Consider the following 20,127-nt stretch of genomic DNA (forward strand, 5'->3'; position numbering starts at 1 on the left):
TACACACGATGACTCACTGCAACCTGTCGCATTTCTCTCAACGAGAAGCATCTGGTGCTTGTCTACTCTAAATAATATGACGTCTTCAAGTATCCTCTTGTTCTTATCATTGATCATATCTTCTTTTCTAGATAAAAAATATTAAAAATATTAGAGCTATTTAAAGAATTATCAATATTATTTCTTTTTTTATATTTTTTAGATTAAGCTGTGTTTTATTTTGAGAATTTGAGAAACGTGTACATTAAAAAAAAAAAAAAAAAAGAAAGAAAAAGAAAAAAGTATGTATCTTCAAAAGTTCAATACATAATACAAAAAGAAAACAAGATAATAGAATATTCGAAATGATTGTATCTTTTGATTCGAACGATTAAGTGCGTCAATGAATTGCATCGATCCTAACTACTGTATCTTCGTTAATCCATGGATAATAAAACTTTTAATTATCGATCACAATGTTACAATCTCTCGTCTGAACTCTATTTAATTTTTCTCTGTTGAAACTATTAAAATTGAGATAAGGAAGAACGCATATTTTAGAAGCTGCGTAGACGATGTCCCAAAAGGGAAGAGGAAAAAAGAGTTCGTGAGATTGAAAAAAAGAGAGTTAAGTGACGTTGTGCCGAAATGTAGGAGAGAGAGAGAGGAAAGAATGATGTGTGGGGAGGTAGAAAGAATAAGGTATAACGTCACGCGACTCAACGTGGTCTCACTTCGAACGGGAGGCAGGACCCACTAGTTGTAATTATAGTTATCTTCGCGATGTTCTCGGAACGGTTTGTTCTCGACCCCTCCCAGTGCTTACCAAGAAACAAGAGGAAGATAGAACGAGCTGTTAAATTCACAGAAGGAAACGAGACAGTAAGATAGAGATCGAGGAAGAGAGGGCGCGAAGAGAAATCTGGAAAAGAGAGGGGGAGAGTGGGCCGAGGATGAAAGTTATATATATATATATATATATATATATATATATATATATATATATAAAGAAAGAGAGAGAGAGAGAGAAAAAGAGAAAGAATTCAGATCGCAGAAGAGAGAAGTTACAGTACACCGTGGTGTTGCCTATCGAGATAACCCTTCTTGTGCATCTATAAGATTTCAAGGATTGAAGATTAATCTGAGAATAGCGCTTTAATTGATTAAAAACTGTTTCAAACGGGGAAAAGGATTCCTCTATTAGCACTTTGTGACAATTTCTTCGTGATATTCAACAATGAAAAAAATTGTTTTATTTCTCCTTGCCGTTCTATTTGTTTTTTTGGTCACCGGTAGACACCACAGGTAAGAGCTCGTAATAAAAATGATCATACGTCCTGGAAAATATTCAGATTTAAATAAATTATTGACGTTGTTATGTCTTTTTTTTTTTTGGTTTATAGAGACAATGACTACTTAAATCACGTACAATTGGTAAATCAATTTCGATGTTCATTGCCACAACCACGAGCAATTCCCGTAGCAGAACTTCTTACAGTTGGACCTAGTCCAGATGAAATTTTTTATCCTCCTTCAACGGTATTAGCACGTTGCGGTGGGTCCGGATGTTGTCCCGATTCCAAACAGATCTGCGCATCGACCGAGACTAGAAACGTAAGCTTGGTATTCATGGTAAAACACCTCATAGATCGACAACGGGACAGACATCATGAGGTTATTCATGCTTTGGAAGATACAAAATGTGCTTGCATAAATACGGTCAAAGTCAATATGACGTAATTCTTCGTTTAAAAGTATAAATATAATGTAGATGTGTGAATATATTTGTGTATGTGTGTTTGAGTATGCGTGCGTGCGTTTGTGACGTTATCAGTGCATCAATGATGATAATTGCTTTAAAACATACAAATTTATAAGTATCACGTAAAAATTTCATATCAATTATATTATGTAATCGTTTGTTTTTATCATGGATAATATTCTCTAAAAAATATTACTTTCATAGTTATTTATTTATTTTAATAAAATGTATCATTTATACTTCGAATTAATTAAAACAAATAATTTCACTGTTCATACTTACATATTATTATATAGTATTATATAATTATTATATATTTATATTTTTATATTGCTATATATATATATTTACAACTAGTTCCTTACTGTCCATTTATACATCCATGGTATTTGTGTCTGTGATATTTTTATCTATTAAGGTCTGTAAACGTTCATATATTTTTTAGAATCTTATATTAAAATAATAACTATCAATATTACCAACTATTTTATTTTATTATAATCCTTTCTTTTCAGATTTTCACTTGTCTTATCTAATCTTTGATATTAAAATATTGTTTTGCAACCAGTAGATCACGTTTAATGCTTTCATTATCCGGTGCCAATTTTATTGCCGCTTCCAGTTCAGGAATGCCGTGTTGTGGCGCAGATAATTTACAAAGAGCTGCACCTTGCCGAGCGTGACACCTGGCTCTTGATTCACGATTAGCTTCACATTTTGGTTGCATGAGTTCTAATGCCTATAAAAATCATCAAAACAATATTACGTTATATTAAATAGTAAAAAGAGTAACAACGCGAATCTGTTTCGATTATATATTTCTTTGACTATCGCACGTTTTCCATTACGTGTGATTTTCATTAAATGCACGTATCAAAATAAATTCTTACTTTGCTACAATCTTCGGTACATCTATAATAATTCTCAAGAGCATAATGAGCCGCAGATCTATTAACGTAGAGTGACGCCATTTTATCGCTAATTTTTATACCGAGAGAATAAGCACTGATAGCTCCCAAATAATTTCCAGCCTTGAATAATTCACTGAAACAAAAAGTGCAGAAATTATTATATGAAATATGAATATATTAACAATTATTCAAACAAAGAGCGCATGTTTAACATACTCTCCCTTATCCTTTAACCATTGCGGATCTCGTTCCTCTGGCCTGAGATCTTCAGCTACAAAACCAGTTTTTCTCCTTGCTTCTGCTTGTTTCTCTAACCACTAAAATTAAATCGTCAATAATAACGTCATTCTAACTATCATTAATTCATTGAAGGTCGACTGATTGCGAGTAAGATCGTTATAAGAAATAATAAAACGTACTTCTTGTTCTTCGATCAAATGGCTTTCTCTGGCTGGAGTTGGAAACGAACGTTCAGAAAATGTAATATTAATGGTACCATTTTTTCTCGGTAAAGGTACAGCTTTGTTAGGTTCGTCGAATATTTGATTTAACTTTCGTGGTTTCCCACTCAATATTCTATCGATTAATTCTTGTCCACGAGTGCGAACATTTTTCAAAGAAGACGACTTACGCAATATCTTGTCTTTGATTGATTTATCGTACGATTCATGATCGGAATCCGATTCGCTATCCGTCGAAATATTTCTTTCCTGTATAACATTTAATTCATCTTCGTTCGTCGTATCATTTACCTTTGTATTAAATTCGATCGATCCATCTTCTTTTCTTGGAAATTCATATTTATGAAACAATTCCTTTCCTTCAGGCTCCTTCCATTCTAATTCCCTACCATTTCTACCTTCGCTGCAACCCTTCGCGTCATTAACGAAAATTTCTTGATCGGTCATTGGCCTGTTCTTCACCATACCGGTGATGTCATCCTTAAACCATTTTAATGGTGGCCTTAAAAATAATTCTCTTTTTACGATATTTTACGATATTTTACTATATTTCATATTCAAATATTTATATTATTTATTTAAACATTTTACTGAGACTATAATTGGGGCTATAAAATAAAATAAAAATTGTAAATGTGCCAAAAGAAAAATCAGTACGCAAAAATACTTTCGAAAGTCGTCAAAGATTTGTGCGAAATATCGATGATCTCATTACTTTCACTATCATATTATATTATTTCTTTAAAACTTCTTTCACATTCGCAAATAGAAGATTACTTATGTACGAAGAAAAACGTTATAAAGCAACATACTTGTATGCTTTACGATTTTCTTGAGTTATGCCTTGTTCATATTTTAAAATCGGTATCTCGGCTTTGGATCTCCAATCTTCTAATGCTTCCATAGCTTCTTTTCTATGAGAATCTCTCATAGCACTTATTTTATTTAAAACTGCGGTATCTAAATCTATTTGCGCTTTTACTGCTTCCTTTTTCAAATACTGTCGTTTCTCTAAAAATAAATAGAATTGATTTTTATTCAATCGCAAACATTCGTTTATAAAAATAAAATATATTTTGCGCATACACATTGATTGAACTAACCGCTTTGAGCTTTTTGTCGTTCTTCTGTAACTTTTTGAATACGTTCAATTGCTCTATTTCGATAATTTCTTTTAGTATCTTTATCAAGATCGTCCAATTCAAGTTTAGGCCATTTTAAAGAAACATTCGCTTTTCGTAAAGAAAATATAACCTTATCTTCGTCCAATGTACATGTACTTTCTTCCTCGATAATATTAGCCCAAAGAAAAAGTTCTAATAAAAATGGCGGACAGCTCGCCTAAAATATTGCAAATTTGAAAAGTTCTTTCCGGGTAAACGAAAACGCACTTTCTATAATTATTTTTTACTTTAACACACACATACAATGTATATATTTATTATTATTTATTAAAAAAAAAAATGTATATACTTATTAGAATATATTATGAATTAAATAATATTTTAACGATATTAATATGAATCTTAAGTATGATAAAAAAATGTTATAAAAGAACTCTTCTCTCTAATACATACCTTTAAATAATTATCGATCACCAAAAAATCTACTTTTTTCGGGCGACTTTTAAATGGCACGTATACTATAACGTAATCTACAGTTTCACGCCATGTATAGTCTTTAATAATTATAATAGGCATTTTTTAACGATTTACATAAATTAAATTTTATGATTAATTATTAATTGAAGTATGCGTCGAAGTTGAATATTACGTTTTTTCTTTAACTTTATTCGTTGCCTTCTTTCATTTGTTTTTAATATTGTTTTTCAGGTTTTGTATAATTTTCACAAAATGTTAAACATTTTTAAATTATTATTTCATCCTATGTAAATTTTAACAAACAGTTATGAAGAAAAGAATTCGAGATTATAACCGATAGTCTATATCGATCAAACGATTTTAATACATTATCACTTTAAAGGGGGCGCGCTGCATTTACGCGGTAAATTTAAATTAATTACTTATATACATCGATATAATACGTCATAAAGGCATCACAAAAACGATTTTGAGTTTCTCAATAGAATGAAATGCAAAAAAAAAAACAGAAGAGAAATAAAGGAAATCATAATAATAGAATGCACACATTATTATTTTAATCAGTTTTAATTAAAACGTTTAAGAGAGTATTTTGTTGACAATATTTTTGTAGACATTGTCGAAAAAAGCTGCCACCCATGTAACAGCACATTTCTCCCGCGTTACTGGGTCTATTCTGTATAGATTTTCTATTTTAATGAATAATAATTTAAAATCAATGAAAAAATGTATGAAAAAGACAGACACATAGAGTTTTGTCAAAATGTGCTTATTTTGGTTCTTGCGCTAGACTAAAATGTACTTTTGGACACACATGACACTTTATGAAATTACACATTTATATTGTTCGTTGAAAATTGACTACAAAACTTATCGTAAATCAGTCAGTTTATATCAATGTCTGTTCTTACAGAATCGAAATTTTATCTACAGACGAAGTGTAGGACTTTCGAGTGTTTTAATATATGTAAATGTAAATAATACATTATATGTATATATATGTGTTTTCACAATAATTCTGAAAAATCAAGTGACATTATATATTATAAGTGTCTCGATGTATTCCCACATTTCGTTGTGATTCTAATAACAAAAACGAGTGTACCATTTTCTTTTTGTAAGAGATATCATGGTACATAGTACTGTTAAAAAATGGAGGACTCCGATAAATAGTTCGATTATCAAATTAAAAACTATAATTTATCATAGATGTGTTATGACACTATAATATTTAATTATAATCTTATATATGCCTTAGATTAACTTCTCAATTATTAGATTAATAATTATTCAATGTATATATATACAATGCATTTCAATTATAAGTGTTTTACTTGTTCAATTGTCTCTAATAAGAAGAAATAAAAAACAAAAAAATTGAACTGATTTTAACTTACGTTGGACAAAATAAAAAAAAAGTACTTAAACTTAAAATAATCTTAAAGCTAGTATAAATAAGTACACGTGCAATGCACGTTTGTCTATACTGTAACCAAACGAGTCTCGTAACCATTGTATTAAAGATATATTCGTATACGTGTTCTCGTTTGGTTACTTAGTCTTGTATTAACACAGAATAGTTTAATACACAATGCATAATATCCGCGCGCATTAAATGATATCTCGTTTTAAGCATAGAAGCTTTTGTTATAGTTTTTATATCTATTTGTGTTAATGAAGATATATCTTTAACTTTATATGGAATGTCTACAAATACAGTATAAAAAATGGCATTATTTAATACACAAATTAACATTGAAAAATTAAATATTAGATTAGTGTGCATAATACAATTGACAGATATACTGCGCATGTTACAAATAATTTATACGATTCAGGAATAATTAAAAATTATTCGCGTTTAATATCTATTCTTATTTTGAGAAAATTTCATTATATATATATATTGAAAAATGATTTTAATAAATCTAGTCGTAACAAATATAAGTAAAGAACATTATTTCACAATTTAATTATATCTACAGCAATATTTATAACGTATATTGCATTGATAATTAAAAATTCGTTGGTAATTTATAATCTACATAATAAGGGACAGCCACTTGTTCCAATATACTAATATCCTTTCTATTGTATTAATAATGTTACACTATTAATTATGGAAAATTGATGTTATACCATTAATAGGTAGTAAAAATAAATACACAATCAGTAAATAGAAGTCTGCCTCATAAAAGAGACAATATATCTAAATGGCTTGACTTTTGTACATACATATCACTGATTTTTAACCTACGTTGGAAGCTATTTTCCAACGTAAGTTGAAATTCACATGCACATACATGGCATATAGACATGTTACATAACACATACCATTTCTTTCTTTTTTTTTTTCCTCAAATTATATCCATTGTCGTTCTCTACAAATTGTTCGTGATTAACAGAAATATAATTATAGTTATGATATGAGTATATTGTTGATAAATAAATGCAAAATACTTTTACTTTATGGAGCATTATACATATGCTGGATGCTTCATGAGAAAAAACTGATGTACAATATTGATATTTCTTATTCGACAATCGTGATTTAATTGAAAATGTTCTGGAAGATATCTATATCTATATCTATCTATCTATCTGTCTATATGTGTATATATATATGTGTGTATATATATACACGTTATGTATATATATACACATACGCATACATACACACACCACACGTTCTTTGAAAAAATTAATACATCTAGAGTGTCCGTTGTAGGATATAATGATGCAAGAAAAATTGTATAGTAATATATCTCAACAGTATGCATACCATATTAATTTTGTTCGACAATATTATTGCAGTTCATTTAAAAAGAATAACATCATTATTCTTACGAATTATTTCTTCCGTGCTGCCTTTTCAGCCTTTCTCCGCATTCGTTCTATTTCTTTACGTTCCTTGCGTTCTCTATCCGCTTGTGCTCTAAGCTCTTTCAACTTCCGCTTAAGATGCGCCTTTTCTTCGCCATAAATACCAAAAGCTTTTAATTCTCGAGATTCAAGACGTAAAAGATTTCCACCGTTGATTCCATTTTCCAAAAATCGAGGAGCATGTCGTTCCAAGCCCATTCCTGATAACCACTGGCAGACCTAACACCATTTATTACGTTATAAATCGATATTATTACCATACATAAATAATTAAATTAGTAACAAATGAAAAGATTCTTACTTGCTCCTTAGACCAATCGGTAACAGGCGCATTCTGCCAAAAGTGTGATTTCTTGTCACCTAAACCAAAGTCACTTGAATGAGGTGGCAACCAAACTTCACTCGAATCTAGATTCATAATTTTATTTATTTGTGGAAACACGTAGCACTTAGGAAACGCGTAACAAAATCATAAATGGATAATTTAATTTTTCCGTTAATAGAGATATTCATTATCACAAATCCCTACCTGCGCTACCTGTTTTAGATGGGCTAGGATCAACAGCAGGTGGACTCACGGATCCTCCAGATGATAAACTTGAAGGAGAACTACCAGGATGATGCCATGGTGCACCGCTACTACTAATTAAGTTAGCCGAAGGTATCGTAACTTTTTTTACTATAAAAATAATAAAATTATTTTTTTAAATAAATTTTTTTATATAACTTATTACGTAAATATTTTTTATGAAATATTCAATAAATGAAATGTACATATACATATACATACACATAACATATACGTACATACATACATACATACATACATACATACATACATACATACATACATACATACATACATACATACATACATACATACATACCTCTTTGATTAGCTTCATTCACAGCTTGTCTTATTTCTTCCACAAGATGATGAGTTACTAAAGTGGGATCATTATTATGTGGATTATTCAAATCACTAAAATCTCCAGAACTTTCTCTAGAAGAGGACAAATCATTTCCACCAAGACGCCTTTCTCTCTCAGCCAAGACTTGTTTTAATTGTTCTGCCAAGGATGCAGGCGGTCCAGTTAAACCTATTTTGCAAAGTACATCATACTTTTAAAAACTGTTATTTGTGTATTATGAACTAATACATAGATATATAGTAGAAACAAAATACACATACTTTTTTGAGTTTGTGGCCAACTTTGCTCTGTCATCGCCCTAACTTGTGAACTGATTGTACTATGTTGTCGAATCGTGGTTGTATGAGTAGTTTCAATATGTTGTTTGCCTTTTAATGAACTGATCGATGAACTACTAGAATAGGAACTTAAGTTTGATTGTTTTGATGTTAGATCATTTGGCGATCTGCTACTTGTGTCCTGAGAAATATGTTTTGAAGACGAATCTTCGTCAGTATTATCACCCGATTCATCTAAACCATAATCCTATAAGTCACAAACTAACGTTAGTAATTTTTTAAACATTACAACAATAATACATATACGTACCGAACTACTGTTACTAAGGCCTCCTGATCTTTTAGGAAGTTGACGATTAGCAAGACCACCTCTACTTGCAAGTTCAGCTTTACTTTTACCAGCTGAATTATCAAGAAGTCGGTGAGCTGGTACTGCACGATCTAATTCTTCCTTTACAGGAAGTGGGAGTGGTAGTTTTCGTTCAACGGTTGCAGTCTTGTCTCCATCATCTGGACTGCTCAAATCTGATGTCTCTGTATCAGAGAGTTGACAACTAGATGAAGAAGGTGGTGGTGGCAATTGACGTCGTGATAATTGTGGTGTTACTATTCTAGCTGTGGTGCCATCATATGGAAGTCGAACGGGCAATCCAAATCTTCTTTGTGTTTCTGTTAATTCTACTTCTAATGTAATAACCTGTGAAATATACAAAATTGTATTACATACTCTTTCTTTATAATAGTAAAATAATATATACATACCCTATCCTTTAAACTTTTAACCAGTGCATTATATTCTGTATCTTTTTCTTGTAACAACTGTTGATAAAATTCATCTCTCGCTGCGATATCTGTACGAAGTTCTCGCGCTGCTCTTTTTGCACGTGCATATTTTTGTTGTAATGCAGCATTCTGTGACGTTGCCTGAGATAGCATTTCACGAGCTGTAGTTAAATCTTGACGAGCTGTACTCAATGCTCTTTCGGATTCATGAAGTCGTAAACCAGACTCACGTAACTTCGCTGCATATTCTTCACTGCCTGCCCCACTATTTTCCAATTCGACTAACTGTAAATCAATTTGAAAATAAATGATAAGTGTTATAACATATGTGAAAATTAATGTACAATATAGTTCCATTTATTTTTTTATATAAATAACGATAAATATGAAATTATATTGTACAAATAAAATTGATATATATATATAAAGCATTACAATATAAGCATTATATAATGAAGTAATCGCGACATTACAAGCATTATTCTATACAAATTGATACAGTAACTTTGTTTTTAAAATTCTATTTACATACATACACACACACATTATACATATATTACATCATCGTGTACATTCAATAATAAGGAAGTATACATTTATGAATGATACAAACGTAAAAATACAAATCAATACTGACGCTCACTATTATCACAATTGACACATGCAAAAACCTATCAAAATTAGAAATATATATATATATATATATATATATATATATATATATATATATATTGCTGCAGTTTTACATAATAAACCTGTTGATTAAAATTATTAATCTAATCGTTCGTATAAAATAAGCACTGAATAATTATGTTAAAAGATCAGCTCATTTTTTATTAATTACCTTTGCTTTGAGTTTTTCCACCTCTCCATCTGCTAATGCAAGTTTATATTGACTCTGCAAGCAGTTGATGACATACACAGTGCATAAGCAAAAACAAAGAAGTTGTACTAAGAAATATACTAATTTACTATAATAAACATTACAAAATATATCTATATAAAGATGATATCATAAATGATATAAGTAAATGATGAAAATATATAATAATATAGTAATAATGTACATGTACAATATATATCCTATACACGCACGATAACAATATAAAATATTGCACTTATTACATTTCATTCTTCAAAGTTTTCTTGTGTCTATTATAGACATATTTACTTGGAAAAATAAATTAATAGAGGATAAATTAAAGCATGCTGCAAACAATGAGACCATAAGTAACGTTTTTCTCATTATATGCATATGATTTATATATTATCATAAATACTATGAAGCATATTCTATAAATAAAATCATTTATAAAAAAAATTGAACACAATAATTGAAAATCTATTATATACAGACGATGTATAGCACGAAAAATTTTATACAAAAGCATTTTCCAAAATTCAAAAAAGAGTACCTCTTGTAAAAGTAGCCTCAAACTATCAACATCATTTTGTGTAGGTACAGAATGTGGCGGCATTGACGAACTGATGATGGGAGATCTGCTACGACTAGACGGAGATAAATAACTTTCAATGGGACTCTGAGGTGGTTCTCCCTCGGAGCAAGAAGACATTGCTGGTGAACCAGGTATTCCACCCATGGAAGTACCAAGTGGTGCATCCTCTCCACTTCGTTGTCCATCGGGTGATGCATCCGAAAAATTAAGTCTTCTAAATAAAAAAAATTATATTTAATATTTCATTCCAAAAATGTCTTTCGTAAATTGTTATATATATAATATCTTCCTCAGTACTTCATGGAGCCTCAAGCTCACACTGAAGCGGCCGCAAATTATCGTCACAAAGTTTAGCGAGCAAGGATATACCATCATTGGAAAATTAGATTTCATAATGGAAATATTAAAACAAAGAAAAGAAAAGAAATTACCTATTAGCAGAATTAGCTTGTTCTCTTTCTCTATCTGCTTGCAAACTTTGCCGAATTAACATCGCAACTTCAGAATTTTTCGGATCACGCTCCCTACCAATCACAAAACGCACAAGACCTGAAGTATTACGCAGAACACTAGCTGCATATGCCTGTGTGACACCAACTAAGGATTTTCCATCCACTTCTACAATTTGATCATTTACTTGTATTCTGCCTTCTCGTGCGGCTGCACCTTTCGCTGTAATTGTTTTTACAAAAATTCCCAATTTTTCAAGACCTGCATCTGCACCAACACCCATTCCAATTATACTAAGGCCTAAACCTTCTGGTCCCTTCATAAGTTCTACTGGAAATACCTGTTAAAAAACATTATTTTAATATAATATTTATTTAAAAATATTTTACAGTTGGTAACGTGTACGCGCGTTTGTGTACATATATTTTTATCGTTATATTTAAATTCAAGAAATTGTAAACTACCTCCATTTTCTCAACACGTTTTTCAAGCTCATATTCTGCACTTGCTGCTATAGGATCTACGTCTTCATTACGTCGATCGTATTCATTCACAGAATGTGTCGAATATACTCTCATTGGACCTGTATCAAATGAAACTTTAGTAGTCTTTTTAACAGGTACAGTAGATGGATAATCTTCATCTTCATCTTCAGACTCTGGTATGCCTGAAACTTCCATCCAAAAGTGACCATCTTCAAAATAATGAACTCCATTCTCCACCAATATCTATAGATAAATTAATGTATCCTTTATAATAGATTACAGAGCTATAAAATTATTGAAACTGTATGATCAATGTATTACAATTTTTCCAGGTGTTGGAGTGTAATCTTCTTGGTGCTCAGTTTCTGTGTCATCATTTGTTTCGTGTGTATCATTTAAACTACTAACGGATCCTAGCAATCCACTTTCACTACCTGTTACTGAACCCACTTGACTCTCCGTCAACGAATCTATTGTCAAATCGCTACGTGATCTGTGGGATAAACTAAAAATGATAATACCTTAAGTATATGCAGTGTAATATAACGTTAATATCACATGGAAAATGAGAAGTTTATATAATATGCTAATATAATTAATATGAAAAATTCAAATGAGAAAATGCAGAAAATAAGCTGCAAAATATTTTTACCAAACAAAAAAGCATAATATGCCAAACTGAATCACCTATAATCATGAGTTGTGCTATTGATAAGACTGGAATCAGGAGCAGATAAAACATCAGAAAGCCAATCTGGCGCATTATCTTGTTCTTCTCTATCCTTATCTTTATCCACATCTTTCTCTTTTTCAATAGCAATTTCTTCATCAGCTGCTTCTGTAGTATTTGTAGGAGATAGTAATCTGGCAATTTCTTGTGCTTCTTCATCCGATAATAGAGCTGATCCTTGTCTAATTCATTATTTTCATGATTCAGTTTTATTTTTATCAATTATTTGAATGAAAAAATCCTGCTAATCAAATAATTACATTTACTTACCTTATTTTTTTCTCCAATATACTGCATTAAGTTGGTAAAAAGTTGTTTGGTAGATGATAAAATAAAAAATCAATATATTAAAATGTAACAGAATAAATAAAGTAAAGAAAAGGCAAAAAGTGAAAATAAATATTACTAAGCCACTTGCAAATATATAGCAGAAATAAAATATTATTGCTTCATTAATATGTGTGTATATATATGCATTTTTTATATCATTCATTATATATATATATATATACATATGCACATACAAACACACATATTTTATATAATATATAAATATTAAATCTCTTTTTCTATTAAATTTAAAGTTTATATCATGCATTTACTTACCGTGAACTTAATAAATTTTCTGCTTCATCAGCTGTCATGGTATCTGGAGTTATAGGAACTGTTTGAGAAGTATTAGCTTTAGATGGTGTTTCTTCTATTGTACTTTTCAATTCTTGTTGATTTTTTATATCTGGTACCTCTGTTGGAGGCATATTTTCTATATTAGTAATAGTTTTAGTATCACTTGAATCACTATCATCTATAAAGCTATTTTCAGATGTAGGAAGTTCATTAATCTGCTTTTTTTCCAAGTGCTTTTGTGATGTTGTTATGGGTGATATGTTTACTTGCTGAATTGAATTTACAAAAGTGTTTTCTGATAAACGTAATTTAGCTAATTCAGCTTTTTGTTTTTCTTGTTCCCATGTCGTTTGAGGATGAACGTCTTCTACATTTTTATTATTTATAAAATTAGAAGATTTAGATGATCCATCTGTGCTTACATTGCTTCTGTTTGCTATTGTTTTTATTACAGAATTGGATGGATCTGCTAAATGTTTAAGTTCATTCAATTCAGTTGTATTGATATTTGGTTCTGTTATATTATTTGTGCTATGATTGGTAGAAATAGGAGCATGTTCAGTGTAATTTGATGACATATTGTCGATCTGATCCATCTTATTACCTCCTTCAATAAAACTTGAGCGTTTTCCAGAAACCTCTTCTTTATTTTTTGCCAATTTTTCTCGAGCAGAACTTTTTATTTGATCATTTTTAACATTAGACATTGTTTTTTGGCACATGTTTTCAGTTAATAACTGCTTCTCGTTGGAAATATTTGATTGTGATTTATTATCAAATGCTTTACTTTGATTTGTCTCTTCAGGCATAAGATTTACTTTCGTTGGTTCTTGAACATTATGAATTACTTTCTCTTGCATGGTTTTAACAGAATTTACTCCTGTATTAGATTTTATATGAGCTTTGCTATCTATTTTATTTTGTACAACATTATCCTGACTTTGTTGCACTCGCTTTGTATATGGAGAAGGTACTGGGATGTCTTTATGTTCCAATAGCGGATGTTCCTGATCAGAACTAACAACAGATGGAGGCCGCTGTCCCAAACCAGCAGCTTGTAAATCAACACGAACATGAGAACGTCGGACAACCGTAGTTGTGTCTGTTTCATTAAATTTTGATTCCTTTTCTGCTGCATTATCATCCTCAGCGATGATTTCTGTATATGTGGCTGGTTTTTCTTGTTCTTCTGAAGCCAAATCATAACTATTACGGCCTGAAAATATAAAGTATAATGTTTTGTATGGATAAAATTTAATTAGAGAAAAAATTGTGATCATTGGTATTATGTGTAAAAGGACAGTTCATAAGTGTACCTCGACAATCAATGCAGAGCAAACGGAGACACATGGTACTACTATATTTCCAAATTGAAAAGATTATATATATTATATGCAAATGAAAAATGAAAATTAATATATTTTTTCAATATAATAATATTATAATTGAATACTTTCATATTTAATAATAAAATCTTTTATGTTTGCGAACATAACCTTTCACTATGTTTATTCTACATATGTTGTGTTACAAAGAAAATCCTATTGAAATTTGTATGTGTTAGCAATCTCTCTCTATTAAAGTTTCTTTTTTTAATAATCTTATTTCATTTACTTTATTTATATACATACATTATAAAATATTTTATGAAAAAAATACATTAGCCATGACTACAAAAATGTTATAATAATATGTAAATGGTAAATTATTTAGAGAATCTACTAGTTAAATTTATTATTAATCTTCAACTTCCAAAAAATTTTGCTTATATCATATGTATAATCCATGTTATGTATCTTAAACACAATATTTAAGCTATGTATATCTCACATAATAAATTTTTGATTTTTAAAATATTTAAATATTTAAATATTAAAAAGATATCTTTAATAGTATTATATAAAAGTATTAATAAGTTAATCAAACATGCCAATCACTTTTGTAATATAAATGCACCAAACCACAAGGAGGCAGATGCTAAACAGAGTTCATACTGATTTCTATAAATAATACTGTTGAGACTAGCAGGAGAAGTATAAGAGCATGGGTAGGAGAAAACAGAAAGAGAAGCTCACATATTTTTATGTTTTACTATTTTGGCAGATTGCCATTATAAGAAAGCAAAATTTAATTGTTATTAGTATTTAATAGAATATATAATAACAAAAAATAAATAAATAAATAAATAAAGGAAAAAATATAGTAATAGAATATAATTTAACTTTCATGTAGAGAAAATTGCACATTATTTTAGTATTTATCATTTGTTGTATATATCATATTTTAATATATATCATATGTTGAAAATAAAAGGAATGTACATTTATATATTGAAAAGTAATATTACCTGCTTGAAATTTTTCTAACATTTCTCTGTCAGCTTTTTCTTCTTTACTGTCTTTTGAAGGTGAACTAGGAGAACTCATACTAGAAGATGCACTATCAGTACCCCGTGAAGGTGGTCTTAAATCAGATTCTGGTGATCTTGTTGTTTCTGTTCTTTTTTCTTCTAATAGAACATCTTTTCTTTTTGTAGTATTCGTATATGGTTTAGCCCAATCTGGTCTTGGATCAGTTCTAATAACTTCATTTTTTATTTCCACATCTAATGCATCCCTAGATGATTTTAAATCTGCAGCTTTTTTCAAAATTTCATCATTTTTAGCTAGCCATTCATTTTTCCACTCTGAAGTTTTTGGCGGCGAACGTATAGGACTTGCAGGATAATTTACATAATCTGGTGCTTCAAGGAAATCTATATCTTTACTCATCTTATTCTCAGATATATTGCTTACTGTATTTTCTGTGGACATGCTACAAAGTGGACTAGAAGTACCAGAACTTTTTTCTCCCAAAGGAACATTCGATTTTATTGGTCCAACAATATTACAATTTGAAGTTGTAGAATTGTTTTTAGTAACTCCTGCATTTATTACACTTTTAGAAGCTTGAGTACCTGTGTTCTTAATAATTTCAGAATTTTTGGCAAGAACTTTTCCTGTTGTATTTTTTTGTACAACAGCGTACTCAGGTACAGGTACATCCTGAGTTTTTTGTGCAGATGTATTAAGTACATTCTTTGAAACATCTTTTTGTTCTTGATTTCGTTGCAAATTATTACTATTTTGTATATTTGAACCTTTCTGCACAACAGCATATTCAGGTATAGTTGGGGAAGTTTCAAAATACTTATTTATAGTAGCATATTCTGGACTATTAGGAAGTTCTGATGGACTCAGTGAGGCAATACTAGCAGGTCTTTCTTTTTTTGTATTAGCATTGGAAGAATTCCTTGTTGGTGGTGGAGGTGGAGGAGGAGATGTAGCAGCCGATGACCTTGCGGAACAAAAACTTGCAGATCTTATTGCTGGACTTGCAGATACATCTGCTGATCTTTTAGTATCATTTTCTACATTACTTGAAATCTCATTAAGTCCTGTAGAATTATTATCACCAGAAAATTTATTAAAATTCTGATTTAAAGAAATTTGGACAACTGATCGATTTGGATCAGAATTATATCTACTTGGTCTAGTTTTAGAAAAATGACTTGTCCAATTTTTTTGTTTCTCTATTAATTCTTTTGAATTTAATTTTCTTTCTGGTTTCTCTGGTTTTTCTGGTCTTTCATCCAAACGATTTTCTTTTCCATAATTTTTTTCGCTTTTATTAAATGGAATGCGCGCTTTAAATTTGTCGGTCACATTGTCCAAACCATAATTATGTCCATTTTCAAAATGTCTTTCTGCATTTAAAGTTGGTACACTTGCACTCCAATTACTCAAGTGATCTCTAGTTCCTGGTGGTGATGGAGAACGCGGTCGTGGTGATCTAGCTGGAGAAGTACACCCAGAACCTGAATTCGCAGAGCTAGAGCGAGAACGCAGGCCATGCAAATTACTTGGCTTTGTAATACGATCAACACTGTAGACATAAATATGCAATATTTAAAAATTTTATGGCTTAAATAATTTTATAAGTTTAAAGACAACTTACGGTCTGTTTGGTTTATTTTCTTCACCAAGTTTTTCAAATAATGCACGAGCATTATTGAAACGTGCCACATGACTTTCTGTTCTTACAACTGTTACTTGTGTAGGTGATTCTTTTAAAGGAACAGATGGTTCCTTAAACCCATCCGATAAAATTGCATTTCCTTTGTGAGTTAAATTATCCAGTTGTGGTTTTGATTGAAAAATATTTGCTATGGCTGAAACCTTGGAGCCTCCTACTCGCTTCTTCTCTTCTACTGTTGCCATTGTTTGTATAACCTTATATATAAAAATAAAAATTACGTTATACATATATTACTTATTCATTTAAAAAAGAAATATGTAAATAAATTTGTTATATTTGTGATAAAGATTCTTTTATTTATTTACTAGAAATTTAAAGTAGATATATAACAATACCTGCTTTTATTTTAGGTATATTGAAGCTATATATTAGATTTGTAATCCAGAATACTTCAGCCCATTGTCATTAGAATATAGTGCATATTCACCACCTTGTTTGTATTCTAAAAATAGAAAAAAAAAAAAAAAAACAAAAACAAATAAAAACTTAATATCTAATAAAATATTAAAACATAAACCTATCTATACTTAATTATCTTATGCATAATTTATTATAACTTTATTGACATATTTCTGTTCATTAAACACTTGCAGAGTGTATTGATTTTTCTGACCTTTTTCAAATTTAGATACATGTTTCCATACTCATAGAAAACATGTTTATAAGTCTTATAGCATTATAGTACTGCAAGTGATAATAAAAAATTTTCAATAATAAAAAAGTGATATTTATTATTTTCTTATAAAAATCATTTAGAGTTAGAGTTTGTGTAAAGATAGTATATAGATGTAGATCTTGTCTGGGTTTTACCCTCCTCCCTTTACCATAGCACACCATGCTCCTGCAATCAATACTTGAATCCTACTCTGTAGTTGAGACATGAAAAGAGGAGACATATATTCATACATTGCATTTTTACATGACAATAGATACTTTCTTAGGGAATAAATTTTTGTGAATAGTATACTTAGACATACAATATAATTGTTAATATTATATTATTGAAAGCAAAAACTGGTTTTTTTAGTTTACATATATTATTTTTGTTTAAAAATAAAAAAAAATTTTTTTTTTTTAACTATAACAATCAATTAGTTTTATCACGGTTTTAACGATGAAATTAATTCTTTCTCTTTCTCTTTTCTCTTTAATGTATTTCAAATGCAAAATATTAATTTTTTTTATATAAATAACTGTACTAAGATTTTCTTAAAAATTAAATAAAATTAATCAAAATATTTCAAGTTTAAACATTAGTGAAATTTTTAAGCATGATTCTGTTAACTGATATTTGCAAACTTTGTGTATACACACACACACACATATATATATCCCCTATAGCATTGATAAAATACATTATAAAAAGGTAGTCTTTATAAAATAAAAAAATAGAATAATTAGAAAATGTAGCAAGATCGAATATAAAAAAATAAAATGAAATTATTTTATTTATAGATAGAATATAGAATCTATGTTATACTGTTACAAGTTTATATTTCAATGTTTGTAATTGCTTTATTACTTCAATATTTTTTATTAAAATTACAAACAAAAATTAAATTATTAAATAATAACTTGTTTACGTGCAATAAGAAATATATAAGTCATATAAACGTGTGTATATATATACACATATATACACATACACACACATGTATATGCAAGCAAATAGGAAAGCATATGAATTAGTTCCTCTTTTCGGATTAATAAATTTCATTTCTAATACTTATAAAATCATTCTATTTATTTTTATTCCTTAATAAAAAAAAAGATATTAATTAAATTGAATATATGAATTCTTATAAAATAATATTTAAACAAAACAACTATAAACAAGGAAAACAATAGATATTCAATTAGTGAAAAAAAAACAATATAAAAGAATAAAATTTGATAATGATATTTCGTTACATAGATATAACAAAATATGATAATATGAATACGTGTATAAATATATCCAAATAAATCTACCTTCCAAGCGCCATTATGAATCATTAGCCATCAAATATAACGACTATATAAAATCATGATTTTGTAGTGAATACAAAACGTTGATTCTTATTCGTTACACTTACACAATGCACAGAAAAAAATCTATGTATTAAATTAGAAAAAAATGTCTCTTGTATTAAAAAAAAGACAAAAAAAAACTCTTAATTGTTTATAGGAAATATAAACTAACCAGAAATGTCACCATGTGCACGAAACCATTTTCTCCGGGAAGATGGAGAGAGTAGTATTGAAAGTTTTGTTCTCTGTTTTCTCTCTAACGATTCGATAGTCCTTTAGGAAGCAGGACCGTCAAACGCGCACTTAAAATTTGTTTCTTTCTAAAGAAGAAAAAAAAAGAAACTATTCTTGGCACTGTCAAATGATAATCACTACTTGGATTCCTGGTAAACGCTTGTTTTCACGAATTCTTTTTTTTTTTACTTGTGTTAAAACGACTTCAGACCTAACAATCTTATTAATATCGAAACCTATTCTACTTGTTTCTTAATTTGAAAATAATAATTGATTGCATTTAAAACTAAATGCGATAAGGTTTTACATCACGAAACACTTTCACGACCGGCTGGGTTCCGTCCGTGTCAACAACCCGTGAAAAATGGTCCAAGATGGTCGCCATCCTTTTTAAAGATGGCGTCTATGGTCTTTCCTAGGGAATTTTCAACACGGCAAGTTATCAAATATAAACGTATAAAAGAACA

At 29.6% G+C, this 20,127-nt stretch overlaps 3 protein-coding genes across 6 annotated transcripts; 1 reads left to right on the forward strand and 2 right to left on the reverse strand.

Annotated features, from left to right (window-relative positions):
* Nucleotides 1–1,137: 1,137 nt before the first annotated feature.
* Nucleotides 1,138–2,168, forward strand: LOC127065035 (vascular endothelial growth factor A-A-like). Its single transcript, XM_050996854.1, has 2 exons — nt 1,138–1,284; nt 1,383–2,168. Exons 1-2 carry the CDS (start codon nt 1,217–1,219, stop codon nt 1,717–1,719), a joined length of 405 nt encoding a protein of 134 aa, XP_050852811.1. The 5' UTR covers nt 1,138–1,216; the 3' UTR covers nt 1,720–2,168.
* A 46-nt stretch (nt 2,169–2,214) lies between these two features.
* LOC127065029 (dynein axonemal assembly factor 4-like) lies at nt 2,215–5,129 on the reverse strand. Its single transcript, XM_050996843.1, has 7 exons — nt 4,691–5,129; nt 4,217–4,454; nt 3,926–4,124; nt 3,072–3,615; nt 2,869–2,969; nt 2,632–2,785; nt 2,215–2,480 (listed from the first exon to the last, which is right to left on the reverse strand). Exons 1-7 carry the CDS (start codon nt 4,811–4,813, stop codon nt 2,274–2,276), a joined length of 1,566 nt encoding a protein of 521 aa, XP_050852800.1. The 5' UTR covers nt 4,814–5,129; the 3' UTR covers nt 2,215–2,273.
* A 133-nt stretch (nt 5,130–5,262) lies between these two features.
* Nucleotides 5,263–19,995, reverse strand: LOC127065024 (uncharacterized). Of its 4 annotated transcripts, none has more exons than XM_050996828.1 (19): nt 19,599–19,995; nt 17,752–17,858; nt 17,336–17,610; nt 15,687–17,263; nt 13,319–14,555; nt 12,983–13,003; nt 12,670–12,894; nt 12,304–12,487; nt 11,962–12,225; nt 11,479–11,837; nt 11,006–11,261; nt 10,435–10,488; nt 9,570–9,875; nt 9,118–9,504; nt 8,790–9,054; nt 8,485–8,697; nt 8,136–8,276; nt 7,899–7,957; nt 5,263–7,816 (listed from the first exon to the last, which is right to left on the reverse strand). In XM_050996828.1, exons 3-19 carry the CDS (start codon nt 17,596–17,598, stop codon nt 7,565–7,567), a joined length of 6,063 nt encoding a protein of 2,020 aa, XP_050852785.1. In that variant the 5' UTR covers nt 17,599–17,610; nt 17,752–17,858; nt 19,599–19,995; the 3' UTR covers nt 5,263–7,564. The 4 variants fall into 4 exon arrangements, with proteins under 4 accessions (XP_050852785.1, XP_050852783.1, XP_050852782.1 ...); XM_050996826.1 differs by having other exon boundaries at nt 8,127–8,276; XM_050996825.1 differs by having other exon boundaries at nt 7,899–8,005; nt 8,127–8,276.
* Nucleotides 19,996–20,127: the final 132 nt, after the last annotated feature.

Source organism: Vespula vulgaris, chromosome 7 (genome assembly GCF_905475345.1).
Source record: "Vespula vulgaris chromosome 7, iyVesVulg1.1, whole genome shotgun sequence".
Lineage (NCBI taxonomy): Eukaryota > Metazoa > Arthropoda > Insecta > Hymenoptera > Vespidae > Vespula > Vespula vulgaris.

Excerpts from the sequence above, each read along its gene's own strand:
- LOC127065035 (XM_050996854.1), top strand. The coding sequence starts at position 1,217 with ATGAAAAAAATTGTTTTATTTCTCCTTGCCGTTCTATTTGTTTTTTTG. Across the intron at positions 1,285-1,382 it reads GTCACCGGTAGACACCACAG|AGACAATGACTACTTAAATC; the intron begins GTAAGAGCTCGT and ends TTTGGTTTATAG.
- LOC127065029 (XM_050996843.1), bottom strand. The coding sequence starts at position 4,813 with ATGCCTATTATAATTATTAAAGACTATACATGGCGTGAAACTGTAGAT. Across the intron at positions 3,616-3,925 it reads GAAAATCGTAAAGCATACAA|GCCACCATTAAAATGGTTTA; the intron begins GTATGTTGCTTT and ends ATTATTTTTAAG. Across the intron at positions 2,786-2,868 it reads TGGTTAAAGGATAAGGGAGA|TGAATTATTCAAGGCTGGAA; the intron begins GTATGTTAAACA and ends TTTTTGTTTCAG.
- LOC127065024 (XM_050996825.1), bottom strand. The coding sequence starts at position 17,598 with ATGGCAACAGTAGAAGAGAAGAAGCGAGTAGGAGGCTCCAAGGTTTCA. Across the intron at positions 14,556-15,686 it reads GTTAGAAAAATTTCAAGCAG|GCCGTAATAGTTATGATTTG; the intron begins GTAATATTACTT and ends TTATATTTTCAG. Across the intron at positions 11,262-11,478 it reads CAAGCTAATTCTGCTAATAG|AAGACTTAATTTTTCGGATG; the intron begins GTAATTTCTTTT and ends TTTTTTATTTAG.